The 15,729-nt window shown below is 43.6% G+C and overlaps 2 protein-coding genes across 2 annotated transcripts in view; one reads left to right on the top strand and one right to left on the bottom strand.

The window, feature by feature from the left end:
- The window catches only part of LOC146042591 (leukocyte antigen CD37-like), a 102,672-nt gene that overhangs the window by 44,790 nt on the left and 42,153 nt on the right, over positions 1 to 15,729 (top strand). The window contains exons 2-4 of the mRNA XM_083162664.1: positions 3,382 to 3,460; positions 12,873 to 12,948; positions 14,078 to 14,202. Coding sequence (XP_083018790.1) covers positions 3,395 to 3,460; positions 12,873 to 12,948; positions 14,078 to 14,202 — 267 coding nt within the window. The 5' untranslated portion in view covers positions 3,382 to 3,394. The remainder of the gene's footprint in view (positions 1 to 3,381; positions 3,461 to 12,872; positions 12,949 to 14,077; positions 14,203 to 15,729) is intronic.
- Positions 5,633 to 7,580, bottom strand: LOC146041854 (uncharacterized). The gene is made up of 2 exons (XM_083161730.1): positions 6,953 to 7,580; positions 5,633 to 6,755 (listed from the first exon to the last, which is right to left on the bottom strand). Exons 1-2 carry the CDS (start codon positions 7,563 to 7,565, stop codon positions 6,292 to 6,294), a joined length of 1,077 nt encoding a protein of 358 aa, XP_083017856.1. The 5' UTR covers positions 7,566 to 7,580; the 3' UTR covers positions 5,633 to 6,291.

Genomic DNA, 15,729 nt, shown 5'->3' with positions numbered 1-15,729 from the left:
AGATGGAGGGCCAATTTCTGAAATTGAGACACAAGCAAGCCAGGGGGTCTATGTTAACTGACGCAGAGAATAAGGCATTCATAAAGTGAATGACGTTTCTCCAGAATTTCAAGATTTTCCTACACGACCAAAAGCAGTGAAATTTTTTTGCATCTGTCATTCCACATTTGACACATTCCCCAAGTGCGTTAGGAGACATATGTTTGCCCTGTGCTGGAGCTATATATAATATATGTAAAGTTTTAAAGTGAACTTCTTGAAGGTATGCTGAGTGAAGGATTTCGAGAAGACTGACGACGAGAAGTGAGCAGATAGAGATTGCTTGTCTAATTCAATTGAAAGACCATTGCTCCAATGTGCAGTGAGAGTAGTCCAAGTGGATGAGATTTTGTGATCTGAAAGTATGGCTATAAGAAGGGACATTTTAAATTTGGTGGTCGTTAGTGTACAAACAAGATTTAATGCAGTGGGGACTTTGGGGAAAGAGGGTATATGCCTTTATGGAGAATTTTCCATTTTAGCAGAGTCCATCTTCTTATACATAATGGACATGTTTTTCCACCATCTCTGAGGTTATGCAAATTAGACCTCAGCCACTTCTGTCCTAGGGATTTTGTTTTCCGGTATGTAGACAAAAGTAATTGGTCACTGACAGCAAATAGATTAATGAAAGTTTATTAGCAACTAAGACAAATGAGGGCTATGTAACTACGCACACTAGAAGCTGCACGTTCTAACAGTGCTATTCTTTTGCAGCTCCCTGTGTTGTGGTTTTAGGGGTCTTCCAGGGTGAGGTGCATTCTTATTGGCTCAGGTTGATATATCTACAGTGTCTAGATAGAAACAGTCAATAGGTCGACAGGTTCAAAAGGTCAACAGGGTTAAGTGGACAACATGTAAAAAGGTCAACATTAGTTTTTAACGTTTTGGACTTTTTTATACTTTACTATCCACATAGACTACAATTGAGAATGGTAAAGTGTGCCAAGCGAAGCTGAGCAAGGCACTAGGCCCAAAGCATGGCGAGCCATGCGAGGGCACATATTACACTAACTTGTGGGTCCATGTTGACAGGTGTTGACAATGACAACAATAATGTGAACAACTCATGTTGACCTTTTCATTTATCTACCTGTTTCATATCGACCGTTTGACCATGTTGACCTCTTCACCTTTTGGTCTTTTGACCCTGTTTTGATCCAGCCCGGGGCTGTGATGGCGCTGGACCATGGGAACACCCAGCATTTTAGGGGCATCCACTTGAAAACGCTGGGCATTCTCATGTGTACCTGGTCGGGCCTCCTGCATTCGTCGTAGCGCTCATAAATAAAAGTCAGTTGAGACTGACTGACTTTTATTTGCAAATGCAGGAGAAATCAATCGATGGTCAGCGATCATCGAATGATTTCTCCTGCTAGAGGAGGCATGCCAAGGGATGTGTTCTCATACACATCCCCTCGCATGGTACCGAGAAGATTCCGTGGGGCGGGGGAGGGTATTCGGCTGTGAGGCGCCTCAGGTGCTTGGTAAGATGCGATGTTTGCACCTTACCAAGCCAACCTGAAACATATACAAGGGGACCAGGGGTCATGTGACTCAGACCTAGCTATGTCATTTTTAAAGGCAGGTTTTTGCTTCATAGTTTTAGATAGAATTATTTGAAAAATATTATATTATTACACAGTTTGCTAGGACGTGCAGATGCTAAAACTAGATATAATAGTGTTTGCACTTTGCGGTGAACATAGAAGTACATCCAGTGCAGCAGCACATACTCCTGCTTCTGCTTACTAGCAGCCTACCGCCTTGTTATCTTACATTAACAGTAACGGTGGAGGTTTCTGCAGCAGGAAGTACTGTTACCATCTTAGGGAGGATTTACATACCATATAGAACTGTTCTAAAGAGCAGGTTTGCATTCAAATGAAAAAAAAAAAAAGAATTGAGAAAAGTGAGAAAAAGTATAGAAAAAAGTGTATAAGTCAAAACTCCTGATTCAGAGTCTAATGTCATTGGTTGCTTGAAATGACTCTGAGCATTTATGGCTCAGTAACTGCGCATACGTTGTGCTGCCAATAGTAGGGTTACAAATTATAACTTAACAATATTAAAGCTAGAATACATCAGTAGTTATGATGTTGGTATGTGCCGGCACTAATAGGCTGGTTAATTGACAGTATTAGATTATATTCATTTGCTCATGGAATATAACATTAATAATATGGGTATTTATTTTTCATACAGTTTTATTACAGTGAGAATTTAGCACCAATATATAGTGACTCGGCCAAGCTGATTTCCGTCTAGCAGTCCGTGGTGAGCCAGCGATATAGCCGAGCAGAGATGATCAACTGTTTAGCTAAATAGGAATAACTTTATTGGCAAACATTACGGGACAAATGCCCTCCTCCATCCGATGTTGGGGATTTGCGCCTGTTCAAAAACCTGCAGCAAACGCCTTCAGTGAGTGAGGGGGTGGACCAAGCAGCATTCATGTGCCCACAAAAATGGTGGGCGCACCCATGGAAAAGCTGGGTGTGTTGATGCCTGATTGGGGCGGTCTGCTGACATCACATGACGACAGCACCCTCCCCTAATTTGGCCATCTGCGGGCAGAACAAATATCAGTCTAGACTGACTTAATTAACGAAGGGGGGGGGGAAATAACTGGATGGTGAGCGATCACGGCAAGTAGATGTGTATGTGAACGCATCTGCACGCATGCTAGTGAGTGGATTACGGCATTGCAGGGGGTGGACGTTTGTCAGGGCCACGGAAGAAGCCTAGCGAACAGGTCTGAATCAGGACCCAAGTCAGAATCTAACTTCACTCTTGCTCATTGAATATAAGACGTTGCGGTATTGTGGTATAATGTAAGTTCAGCTGAGCAGTCATAGAGGCAGGGGGGCCTACCCTCCCAGAATAGGCTCCCAAAAATCATGTCCTTATCCCGCCACACCCCTCCCCCCCCCCCAGCAAAAGGTGGGCGACCCTTCCAGATACTGGCGGTACCCCCCGAATCTCCCTGTCCGCAGTGGTAAATTCCAGCGATTTGCAGCTTTTTGGGGAAGGGGGGCTAAAGATGCGAAACCTCCCCCCTCCCGAAAGTGCTTCTGACAGTCTCCTCTCCAGGCTTCTCCCAGAGAGAAGACTTTAAAAGTAGGCAACCCTGCCTAGAGGAATTGTTGTAATATAGCTGGCAGACAGTGGTGATGTAGCTGTTGATGTTTTGTAGATAATGAGGATCCCTATGTTATTGCTTATCTGTGAGTTACAAATGCATTGGCCACGGTTACTGTCACCAGACAAGTGGCTGACATATTGTAATGGTGCTCACATAAGTAACTGTGTACATCTCTTGTTTTTGTCTCCTCTGTGCAGGAAGAGGCAGAAGATGGCGATGAAAGGCTGCCTGAGCGTAACCAAATATTTCCTGTTTGTCTTCAACCTCTTCTTCTTTGTAAGTACATTGTTCATTTTGAGTTTTTGTTTTCTTAATGACACTTTTAGCGCCTAATGCTCTGCTGTATAGAATGCAACTTCCATTATAATCTTTTGTCTATGTCACCCACGTATGCTGATTATCTGAGGACTCTCTTCCCTATAGCGATTTAGGAGATAGGCTGCTTTTAAAAACATTCTAAGTTGTGAAGAATCTGTAACTAATCACCTAAAACACTTCTCAATGCTTCCTTTCAGGCATTCCTATGGGATCATTTGGCCACATTTTCATGTTTAATAATTGAAAAGCATTAAACATTTATCAAACTATATCAACTGCTTTACGAAGCCTAGATATTTTTTGGAATGCAGTACGCCAATATACAACCCTTTTATCTGGGAGGTTTTACTATGTACAGTGGACTGTACTATTATTATGGAAAAATAGGTCCAAGAACTCCGGGTCTGGGGGTGGGTTGATGAAATAAATATAATATATATATATATATATATATATATATATATATATATATATATATATACATATATATATATGGAGAGAAAGGATAGTAGCCCCAATAATGCGCTTAGGAGAGCAGCACCTCTATAGTACCCTGCTGTCAGTGAAGGTAAGGGGGGGGAGAGATATAGAAAAAGGAATAGGGGTGCGCTAGATGTACCACTTAGTGGCTATGCATACAATGAATAAAACTGTAATTTTCATAAAAACAGAAAAACATTTATTGAAGGTTCATCCAGCAGTAAAAAAAAATTTCATTTGTTCAGAGTTTTTCAGACGTGTGCCACATATACTGTAAATCCGCGGCTCAACGCGTTTCGTCCCTTAGGACTTCATCAGGGGCAGTGAATCAATCTAATAAGGAGAAATCACCTACACAATTTGTGGGTGGGATTTGTATTTTTTAGAGGCTTCAATTAGAGTTGCCTATTAGAGTAAATAAGTCTCTTTAGGCTGAGAGAGCTCTGTTCCAGTAAAAGAGGTTTTGTACCGCTTCGGAATGAATGTGGTCTTCTTTGACCAAAAGCAGGATTTGCACAGATCAATAGATAAATAACAGTGTGGATTTCTTCAGATTCTAGCGGGTGTATTTATACAACCCTTTAGGGTGGAAAGATGAACTTCAACACCAACAATGGAATCACATATACAAAAAATGGGGTATCACTCCGTTCACAAATAAATGCAATTTCTAAAAAACGTGTAGACCAAGTATCACAGGGTCCCCAGGAGTCTATGTGCAAATGGCTGGATATGGCACCTAGAAAGCGTATCAACCGAGTATCACGGGGTCTCCAGGAGCCTGTATATATATAGAGAGAGAAAGAGAGAGAGAGGTGCGGTATATATTTTATTTAGAAACAAAGACACTCGCAGAGGACTTAGAAAAAAAAACTTGTCTTATGGAAAGTACATTTTGGCCCAGAACAGGTTCAGGAACTCAGTTCCTGATGATGTCATATTTAATAAGAGGTTCAGGAACTGAGTTCCTGCTGGTTCCTGCTGAAAAATAGCACTGACTCTATGACCTCTATGTTTATTGAAGCGTGAATACACAATACACAATATATCAAATACAAATTGATATATATGACTGAATTAATGTACAAAGTACAAAAATATTACATATTGCATATAGAAAAATATATATATAGACATACAGCAATATAATAGAACCAATATCCACATTTAGATTCACAAATAAAATAACTAGACTTGACTACTATAAGAGGACTATGATTGATATCTGTATTTATTTTTAACGACTGTAATAACATCATATGCTGTAATTATTAAGGAAGTTACTTTTTTTTTTACATTTTACAGCATTGGTATGTTTCAACTTAATTCAGAGTTTTCTATTTAATTCTAAACTTCACCTAAGCCTATAAAAAACAATATCGACAACTGTGTTTGACAAAGTTGAGATCAAAGCATTTATTAATAAGTAAATCCAATGAGATTATTTCAGGATGATGTATAGATTTGGGGGTGTCCGCACAGACCACTGTTCTCATTCCGTAGTGTTTTTTAGTCCATTCCTAGTGATATCGTCTCCTGATAGATTAACATACCCCGATATCTATCCATTAGGCTGGAGGTGCTCCCTGGAATATTATACCCCTTTTACACCAGAATACCGGATCGGACCCGGGAAATTGAACACGGGATATTGCCAGGGCATGCCCTGCCTCAGACCCCATTTACACTGCACTTCAATCCGGGTTATTCCCGGGTAAGGCCCTTTTACACTGAAAACGGATCAGCCCTGTCTTTCCTTGCTGGTGTCATTAAAAATGGACCTTTGGGCTGTTTGAGATGAGGTCACAAGAAAGGGAAAAGGGAGGGGGTGGGTTCTGCTCACAGCAAAGATGGCAGACGGAGTGGCTGTGTTGCAGTTTGTGCTGTACTTTTCTGCAATAGAGAGTTTGAAGCAGCTTCTCAATGCCACCATTGCAGCAAACCTTCCCTCAATGATTTAAAATAAAAATCAGACAGAAATCTTCCAGTTGTTTGCTTTATAATGAAAATATGCATCAAACTGTACATACATTTCACATCTTGTTTATAGATGTAAAGAACAAGATATGAGAGTCCAACTGGGAATAGAGAACAATTGTAAAACTTTGTGCCCATACAGTTTAACATCATAGGACACATTATTATAAAATAGAACTGTATGGTGACTGCTCCTATAGAGAATCACACAAATATTCAGCAATAAAGTGCAACCTTTCTAAAGACTATAAAAACATTAGTGCAACCTTTTTGAAGATTTCAAAAATAAGTAAAGTGCAACATTTTGGAGCAATATTTGAAGACTTTAAAACTTAGCTCAAATTCCGGTACACGGAAAACTCTGGGGACTCTAGGATTGGCGGGTCACTACTAGCAGCACTATTGCCAAAGTTATAATTGGGCCCTCTGTATTCTGGTGTCAGCTGGTTTGGTTGGGTAGATGTGGCAGGTTTGAAACTGACACCTCTATTGTAATGATCATATGGGTTGGGTGGGTAGTTAGGTGGGTGGTGGGGATGTGGTGCAGGTTGTGTGAAAAAACCTCCAAATGTACGTTCTAAAAAGGACATTTGCCTATCTTGCATTGCCAGCAATTGAGACATAAATGCCTGCTGGTTCTGTCTCTCAGCTTCCAAATATTTGTCCATGCGAGCATCCTCCTTTGCTTGGACATCAGTATCCAATTGGCGTAGATGGTCCACGATCACCGATGTCATCGCTTTAGCCGCTAGTTCAGACCGATTAAGCTTTTTCTTTTTGGCAGGAACGCTGTACACTGTAATTTTAAAAATAAATTAACATTATACTTCCATGTTTAGTGTACAATAAACAGCAGTATTGTTTGCCAAAATGTGCTAGTGGCCTTCTTCCACCTGCATGCTCGCAACATACTGCAACAGGTACTGGGCCTCATCCCGCCCTAACCCCACGTTGGTTGTTTAATGGGTGTAAATATATTGAATGTCTACTTACAATTAGAACGTAATGGAGTGCTTCGATTGGGGAGCGTCGGCTGACTGTTTTCTTCCACAACATCATCTGTGGCTGCTTGTGCGCTGTCAGACTGCATGGAAGCATCCATTATATTCTCTGCTGCACCATCATCACCAAACAGCAGCGGTGAAGCCGGGCTCATGTGTGCTGACATCTGCGTGGCTTCAGAAGGCGTTGAGACTGGCGGGGACAGCTGGGAAGCCTGGGTAGTCGGTACATCATGGCTGTCCTGGCTGTTGTCCGTTTGGCTGCAATGGGGTGCTATGGAGGAGGACAGGGCTACAGGGTTGCAGAGTGCCGTGTTTCCAAACGCACTGTAGCACAGGTCATAGTGCACCCAATCGGGCCTAGCTGCACCGCTTTTCTTGCGCTTCTGGTCATTCACTTTGCAGAACTGCTTCCGCAGAGATTTCAATTTGTTTACAACCTGCTGTTGGCTGCGCTGAATACCTCTGGATGCCAGCAATTCTGCGATATTGCGATACACCACTGCATCCCGAACGGTGCCGGTCATTTGGCGGCGAATCTCCTCATCTGCCCTGATTTGCAGGAGCTCACGTACCTCCTTGTCAGACCAGTTGGAAGTGGACATGATGGCTCAGATCAGGCTTGGGGTCAGCCAAAGTGGAAAACACTGCACAGGCAGTGTGTGCTGCAGCCGATGAGACTGTGGAGTCAGCTTGTAGCGTGGTAGCGCGGTAACGCTGCTGCTGCGCTGCTGCTGCGCTGCTACATGCGCCCTGTGCGGGTCTCCAGCTGATGACATCATCTGCCAGAGCCGTAGAAGCTCCAATCAGGTCTTTGCGCCCCTCTTCCCACCAAATAACCCGGATAATGGCCGTTTACACTGCCCTGAGCCCCGGATAAGCCCCGTGTCCGACCCTGAACATTTGCCGGGTCAGATTCCCGGGGAACAGTACCCGTGTTATTTTTTTTCACCCCATTTACACCAAGCCCTGCCCCGGACTGGAGCGGCAATATCCCGGGTCCAAAGTCTGGTGTAAAAGGGGTATTAGACATGCATACAAAAACAAGAGAAATAAGTATTCCTCATTGGGGCACTCACTGGACTTATTATTATTTATTTTAAGGTTTATCTAAAGGGGCATACACAGGGGGTGATTTCAGCCCCTTTACTAAGTGATCTGATTAGGGGCGAGATGTACTAAGTCTTGAAAAGTGATAAAATGGAAATTGATAAACAACCAGCTAATAAGCTCCTACCTGTCATTTTTCAAATCCAGCCTGTAACATGGCAGGAAGGAGCCAATTGGTTGGTGGTTTATCACTCTCCATTTTATCACTTTTCAAGCTTAGTAAATCTGGCTCTAGATCTCTTAGAAAAGGCGCACGGAACGCTCCTGGTGTATGCCCTGCAGCAATGTCGATGCTCGAACCCGCGCATCGGTATCGCTGGCTAGGTAATCCGGTGCTTGCACTGCAAAAAAAATGCCAGTCAACCAGGGCCGGTGCCAGACACTGGAGCACTCCAGGCGGGTGGGGGTGCTCCGGCGCGGGGGGTGTGTGTGTGTGTGCCGGCACTCACCCGCTCCCCCGCCAGGTATTCGCCCGCAGCAAAAACCGGTCCCCCCGGCGGCAGGCCGGCCGCTCCACACAGGGGGGTGCCGGGTATTGCGGGTATTGCATCGCCCTGCGGGATGGGGGGGGGGGGGGTTGCCAGGGGCGGGGGGTGATGGGGGATGCGGCCAGTGCCTCTAAGTAACTCCAGGGGTGGGTAGGGGAAAGGGTGATGCGGTCTACTCTCTCTGGAGGGGGGGGGGGGGGGGGGGGGGGTGCTGCTCCAAATTGCCGCCCTCCAGTTGCAAATTAACCTCCCATTGCACGGTCCTCTATTTGTGTTTCTGGACATACATTCCTGTAGTAGACACTATAATTCTCTTATACCCCTTTTACACCACAATCCAGAATCCGACCGTATTTGGAACATGGTTCCGAGTCAGGTCAGATCTGAAATTTTAGTCCATTTACACTGCGGTGCTGACCGGCAGTGTAGCAGGGGCGGCGTTTGGAGATGACATCATCTCCAAGCGCCAGGCCCACCAATCACCAGGCCCTGGACCACCACGCTGAGAACAAGCCCAGCTCCAAGGTAAGCTGCTGGGCTGCCCCCAGCCTCTGTGCACCCCCCCTCCCCCCCAGCCCCCAGCCGCGAGGTGAATGGATGCCGCACACTGGCATCCATTCACCTCCTCCCTGCCTCTGCTGCTGTCTGTCAGCAGCGGAGGCTGCCTCTGCTGCTGTCTGTCAGCAGCGGAGGCTGTGTGTGCCCCCGCCCAACCTTAATGTTGACCACAGAACGCTGTGGTCCGGAGGTTGGGCTTCCCCCATTGCTGTAAACCGGAGGTCCCCCCCCCCCCCCCCATTGCTGTGACCTGGCATACCTGTTTACACTGACCACTACCCCGATCCTGCCCATGTTCTACCTTGGTCAGGACCTGGGTAGAAGTCTCGTGTAAAGGGACACGGGTTAACCCCTTTTACATTGCCGCTGACCTGGGTCCACAAGTGAAAAACCCAGGTTTTTGCGGAGATGTAAAAGGGGTATTATAGTTGTCTCTAGGTAATTATGCATATATTACCTGCCGCAATTGTACTTATTTAGCCTTGTTGGTCAGTACACAGCAAAAATGTCACTTCTATTATTCCCGATTGTTTGAACTCTATTATCCTCTCTAATTTATATCTTGTTCACAATGAGTTAATATCAATGTGGAGACTTCAATCAAACAGATACTGTAATGTGGCATCTACAATAATTATCACAAGTTATTTCAAATTACATTTGAATTGAAATTAGCAGCATATTAAAATAGATGTTTATTATGTACTGCTGTAGAGTCTAATATTCATATACTATGTTGCCATATTTAGATACAACTGTGTATAGTGATATAACTTGTTACAAATTAACAGTCCACCTGCATTACTGTGCGCTCCCATATCATATGCTTAATCTTCCCACCTGTTTTTATTATGTTTAATAGCAGTATAATGTTATAATTATTGTAGTGGGACCACCTATATTGATTGTCCACCGGATTCAATTCAAATATTTAATTGCATAAATACTGTATGGTTCTATTAATATATTTAAATATGGGGTATTTCTAACAAGGGTATACGGTATTATCGAGCACACTTAGGTCTACAGTCATAAGGTCAACACCGTTGGGTCGACATGCAACTAGGTCGACAGGATTCTAGGTCGACATGGTTGAATGTCGACAGGTGTCAAGGTCAACATGGGTTTAGGTTGACATAGCGTTAGGTCGACAGGTCGACATGGGCTTTTTCACTGATTTTTGAGCCGACATGTGCCGACAGGTGGTATTTCATGCCCTACCATCCACTAGGGCGTAGTGGGAGAAGACAATAGTGTTCCGAGCACAGTGAGACACCGTGCCCGAAGCATTGCGAGTGAAGCGAGGGGCTGCGGTTGACTTCCTACTGTGTCCATGTCGACTGTGTTGACATTCAGGTAAAAAAAACAGTGAAAAAAACCATGTCGACCTCGCAACCTGTCTAGCTCGCCCATGTCGACCTAAAGCTATGTCGACCTAAACCCACGTCGACCTTGTCCCATATCGACCTAGACAACTGTTGACCTTCAACCATGTCGATCTAGAACCCTGTCGACCTAGTTGCATGTCGACCCAACAGATGCATAGAGATGTTAAAACTGAGTGCCGGTTTTCAGAGCTAGCGTGTCTTTTTATATAACACTCAATATATCACCATTTCATCTGTTATATCATACAGCGGTACTTATGTAATATCTGGGCTCCCGTTTTTCTTATGAGACCGCGTCCCCTCGTGGGGCTCGCTGCGCTCGCCATGCTTCGGGCATGGTGGCTCGCTGCGCTCACCACACTATAAAAAATCAACTCCATGCGTAGTTGGATAGTAGGGGTATGAAAAAATGGGGTGCATTTAACATGGGAGCCCAGATAATACATAAGTACCCATACAGCTGATGATGTTTCATAGTATGCCACTGATATATTGTCTAGTGGAATCTCAGTTATATGATAATTCTGGATTCCTACTTTTAAATCATTGGGTAGTATCACACTGTGTAGTTAATTATCTTAAGTAGCCTCCGATTGCTAATTGCACATATTATAGAGCGTCACCACAATTGTAGCTAATGTTGGAGTAAGTTAATTAGCAATACCATTGCTCTGGTTATCGCATTAGATTACAGAGAGTATATACCACATTGTATCATGAAATTAGTTATTCGGACACAAGTTACAGGGCACATTAAAAAGCATAGCTCCTTAGTGAATGGAGCTGCTAATTGCCTATGTGCATTTCGTGGTCAACTTCATCTGAAAAAAAAAAAAAAAAAGATGCCCAGATGAGCTGCCCGCGAAACGCGCATAGGCAATTAGCAGCTCCGTTCAGTAATATCTCTGGTTGCCTAACAACATCACACCCATTCTGAAGCACACACTTAAAGTGGATACACACTGGATGATGCATACACTGAAAGACATTGAGGACCAATTTCCCTTGAATTTCCCTAGTGTCCTGGACGAAAGATGTGGTGCATACACAATGAGCGATTTGACAAAAGATGAATGACGAACGATCTAGCTACAGTCCATAAGCTTTTTTTTTTAAAGATATAAAAATTGAGCTGCCTGCACAGTCAATAAACAACCTTAATGTACCAACTGCAGGATTGCGCATCATCGTTCATTGCTCGTAGCATACACACTGAACGAAACGTTGACCAATATTGTTTAGAAGTGCCAAAATGAACGATATTGGTTGAAAAATGATACAGTGTATAGGCACATTTAAATACAAACTGAATATGCGTGAGTTGCCACAAATTGCCCAGTTACAGTGAATCCTTCACCCATGCCTGCAAGGCTTTGGATGAGACCAGGTAACGAATGCAGGTCTAGTACTTGGCTACAGGGTTGCAGCCCCCCAGGTAAAATCCGTCACTGTAGTGAAGCCAGATGCAGTCTGTGAGACTGTACTGGCTTCACTGTGACTGGCAGTGACTTCTTATTGGAAGTCACACCTTACAGTCACCAAGGTAGTCCCTTTAGCAGGTGTTCCCTCCCTCCGCAATGCCTCTCTATGGGCTGCCGAGCAGCAGCCCATAAACTTTGGGGATCGCACATGCACAGTACCTATGTCGGTACACCGGCCGGTCCCTGTGCTGGTCGTCTGTGTTATACAGGTGCTGGGACTGTGATATCCCTTCTACGGACTGTTGCTGAAGCAGCCCATAGAAGCAGCCCATAGAAGCTGGGCACATGAGCAGTACAGAGGTTTGACTGTGCATGTGTCAGTCCCGGCGCCTCTCATTACAGTACAGGTGCCAGTAATGCTGCATCTGTGGTGGGGACCAGGAGGAGTGGCTGTGGCAGGGAGGAGGGTGCCTGCATCACGGCCAGCGGCAGCCCCCTTCCTGCCATAAGGTACGAGCCACCACTGCATTTAATAAAAATAAAAATAAATGTTAACTGAGTGAGATAATGGTTGTTTTACAAGAGATCGGTAACCAGTGTTTGTATTACGGTGCAATCAGTGTCTGAATGCATGCTACAGGTTACAAAGAGTCCCCTGTCCCAATGATCTTTGGTCTCAAAGTACCTTTGTTTTCCATATTTAAAAATAGTGATCTGAAACCAATTTAATAAAAATGGATGTGATGCATTAATTACTGAAATATCTATCACGTTATTAAATTAGTGACTAGTAGATCTACTGTAAAGATGTGGTTCCAATGTTCCTATATCTGCTCTGTAATATTTAATCATACTCAATTTTGTTTCAGTCCAGTACATATACTGCAGTATCATTTTGCACTGTGTATAAGCTTTATTGCCTGACCTTGTTTCTCTGCTTCTGGCAGATACTGGGAGGCTTGATGCTGTGTTTCGGACTCTGGATCCTATTTGACAGAAACAGTTTTGCCTCTCTAATAATAGGTGAGTGAGAGAGTTTCTGCTGCTTACATACCATGTCTTATTATTTACATACACCAACAGTACGAGAGCTTTTGTCAGCATAGTTCAGTCATTTTCAGTTCATTCGCCAACTCTGATGCAAGCAGTTACTAAAACATTTTGGGAACTGCCGTTTAGCAGTTTGATATCTGGTTTTGTTTCTCAGCAAAACAAGGCCTAAAAAAGTGCTGTTATTTTATGTTATATTGTAATATTATTTCTTTAACTGAGAGATTCAACCAGGTCCTCATCTGTAATAATTTGTTTTTATAAATATATCTATCTATCCACATTCATATCAGCATCAGCACATGTTGTAGGAATCATTTTAATAGGTCAATTGTTTTCTTTCAAGATACAAATTATTGGGTGTGGAACAGTTGGTCACCAGCAAGTTATTAGGTCGACACCATTAGGTCGACGTGCATGTAGGTCGACATGAGTCTAGGTCGAGAGGGTCATTAGGACGACATGGGTAAGGTCGCCAGGGTCGTTAGATCGACATGGGTAAGGTCGACAGTGATAAAGTCGATATTTTTTCTTTTTTTAAATATTTTTTTACCCTTATGTCTTAGTGGATGGTAGGGCATGAAATACCGCCTGTCGGCACATGCTATGTCGACATGGACACAAAAACGTACCACCACATCCACTCGCATGGCACAATGCGCGCGCCATGCTTCGGGCACGGTGCCTCGCTACGCTCAGCACACTATTTTATTCTCCCACCATGCCCTACGTATAGGATAGTAATATATGGTACTCATGTTCTGTAGGCTTTATCCAGCAAGCAGCGCCACCACAATAGCATCTGTCTTCTATATATTTCCATAACGCACTTAAAAACACACCTTTGAAATATTAGGTCATGTAAGGAAAGCAATTCCACTGCAATATAACAACTCAATGAATAAATCCCTGTCTTTCCCTAATAGAGCTGTAGAGAATGAAGACAGGGAACTATAGACTGTGCTGGAACTTGCAGGAATCATTGTAGTGTGATCCCTTCAGGCTAGGGCTGAAATGTTCAGCAGAAAGCAGAATGATTCAGCATTTGATGTTTATGTAACATGTTCCTAATCCCTCACACCCCTTCTTTTGCTCTCCTCAGGGTCATCATCGCCCACCTTGAAGTTTTGGTCCTATGTGTTCTCAGGAACTGGGATCCTTACCATGCTGCTGGGGTTTCTGGGCTGCCTCGGTTCAGTAAAAGAGATCAAATGTCTCCTGGGATTTGTAAGCAAACTTGACATATCGTTGCTCTGTTACTGTATATGTGATAATTGCTCAATGTTATTTTTGAGTTGGATGAATATTTTTGGCAAGACATAAAAACCTACAGTGGCTAGACATAAAGGGCCTGATTCTGATCGGACGCAGCGGCATCCATGTACGCATCTTTTTCCAGCCATACATTTGTGACTTATTTGTGTACATACTTAATTGTCTACGTGTGCGACTGAATGTGCGTGAACTGAGATGCCCACCATGAGTGTCTCCAGACAATACAATCATGCTTGGTGCCTCTTTGAGGCTCCCATACAGGCAGGTTAAAAGTGCGGTTGAATGAGCGATCGTAAACCTTAATATACCTCGTATGCTTTAATATTACATACGATCTGCTCACTGATCTGTCGGTTCCGCAATGGAAACTGACAGATCAGACGTGCAGCACGTCTGACGTGAGGGCCGACCTCTTGACCCACAGGACCGCGCATCGTGCACATGATGTGCACTTAATCAATTGCACAACCTGTCGAATGGTGCAGATTGTGTGCACATCATTCAGATGTATGGCCAGCTTGATTCGCCGTCATGGGTCTCCCCTTTACAACTTGCCCCGAAGCTAGATACAGATTCTCTAATAGTATGACCACCAATGTGAGCAGCTCAGCATCTATGTACTCTTCCACTATCAGAGACAGGGAAGGGGATTAATCCTTAAGAACACTGTGCACCACCCCATGGATTAGTGTGGACACAAAATCCCCACGTGAGCAAAATATACAAGGTACAATACAATATCACAAGTGTACACACAAGGATTATACGGTGTTGAAGCACTTTGTCTGCTGGCAGTTGATGAGCCTACCTCAGTAGGGTTCATGTTTAGCCTCTCAAGGAACCAAACCATATTTGTAAGTAACTGAGATCCAGTTTCCTGCATCTGTTTATGTAATATCTATTCTTCATATCCAGAGTGGTCTGTGTCTTGTTTCTGCAGTTTATATGTGTCAGTGACTATGAGAAGCAATATATTGCACTAGTTCAACAGTGACGTAAGTTGGACACAAGTAAAATGTCAACATGTTGACATAAAGTGAAGAACTTTTGTCACTGTCGACATGTCAGGCATTCGCTGTTCTGCAATCGCAGGACACTACCATCAGGCATAATGGGGGTTGGATCGCTTATGCAATCCAACTTGAATTAGCCCCATAGGCTCAATAAGAAACTCTTCAGCTTCACAAGGAGGATTCTTTTGCATTTCTATGTTTGAGAACTGATCATTCATTGTGTAGCTCCCTCTGGTTTTCTCTTTGTATTCATATTTCTGATCCTTGCAGGAACATGGCACCTTGTATCTGTTAATGTAAAGTAACATAGTAACATAGTAGATGAGGTTGAAAAAAGACGGACATCCATCAAGTTCAACCTGTTGTTTACATGACCCATTAGAGTGTATGGTCTATATATGCTATCCTCACTCGGATTATTCCGTTTGTTTTTAACTTTAGGCTTACTAACTAAGGGTCCGAAATC

The sequence above is a fragment of the Crinia signifera genome, chromosome 19 (genome assembly GCF_055691185.1).
Source record: "Crinia signifera chromosome 19, ASM5569118v1, whole genome shotgun sequence".
Taxonomy (NCBI): domain Eukaryota; kingdom Metazoa; phylum Chordata; class Amphibia; order Anura; family Myobatrachidae; genus Crinia; species Crinia signifera.
Note: the sequence above shows the minus strand (reverse complement) of the source record. Positions and strands in the feature narration are given on the sequence as shown.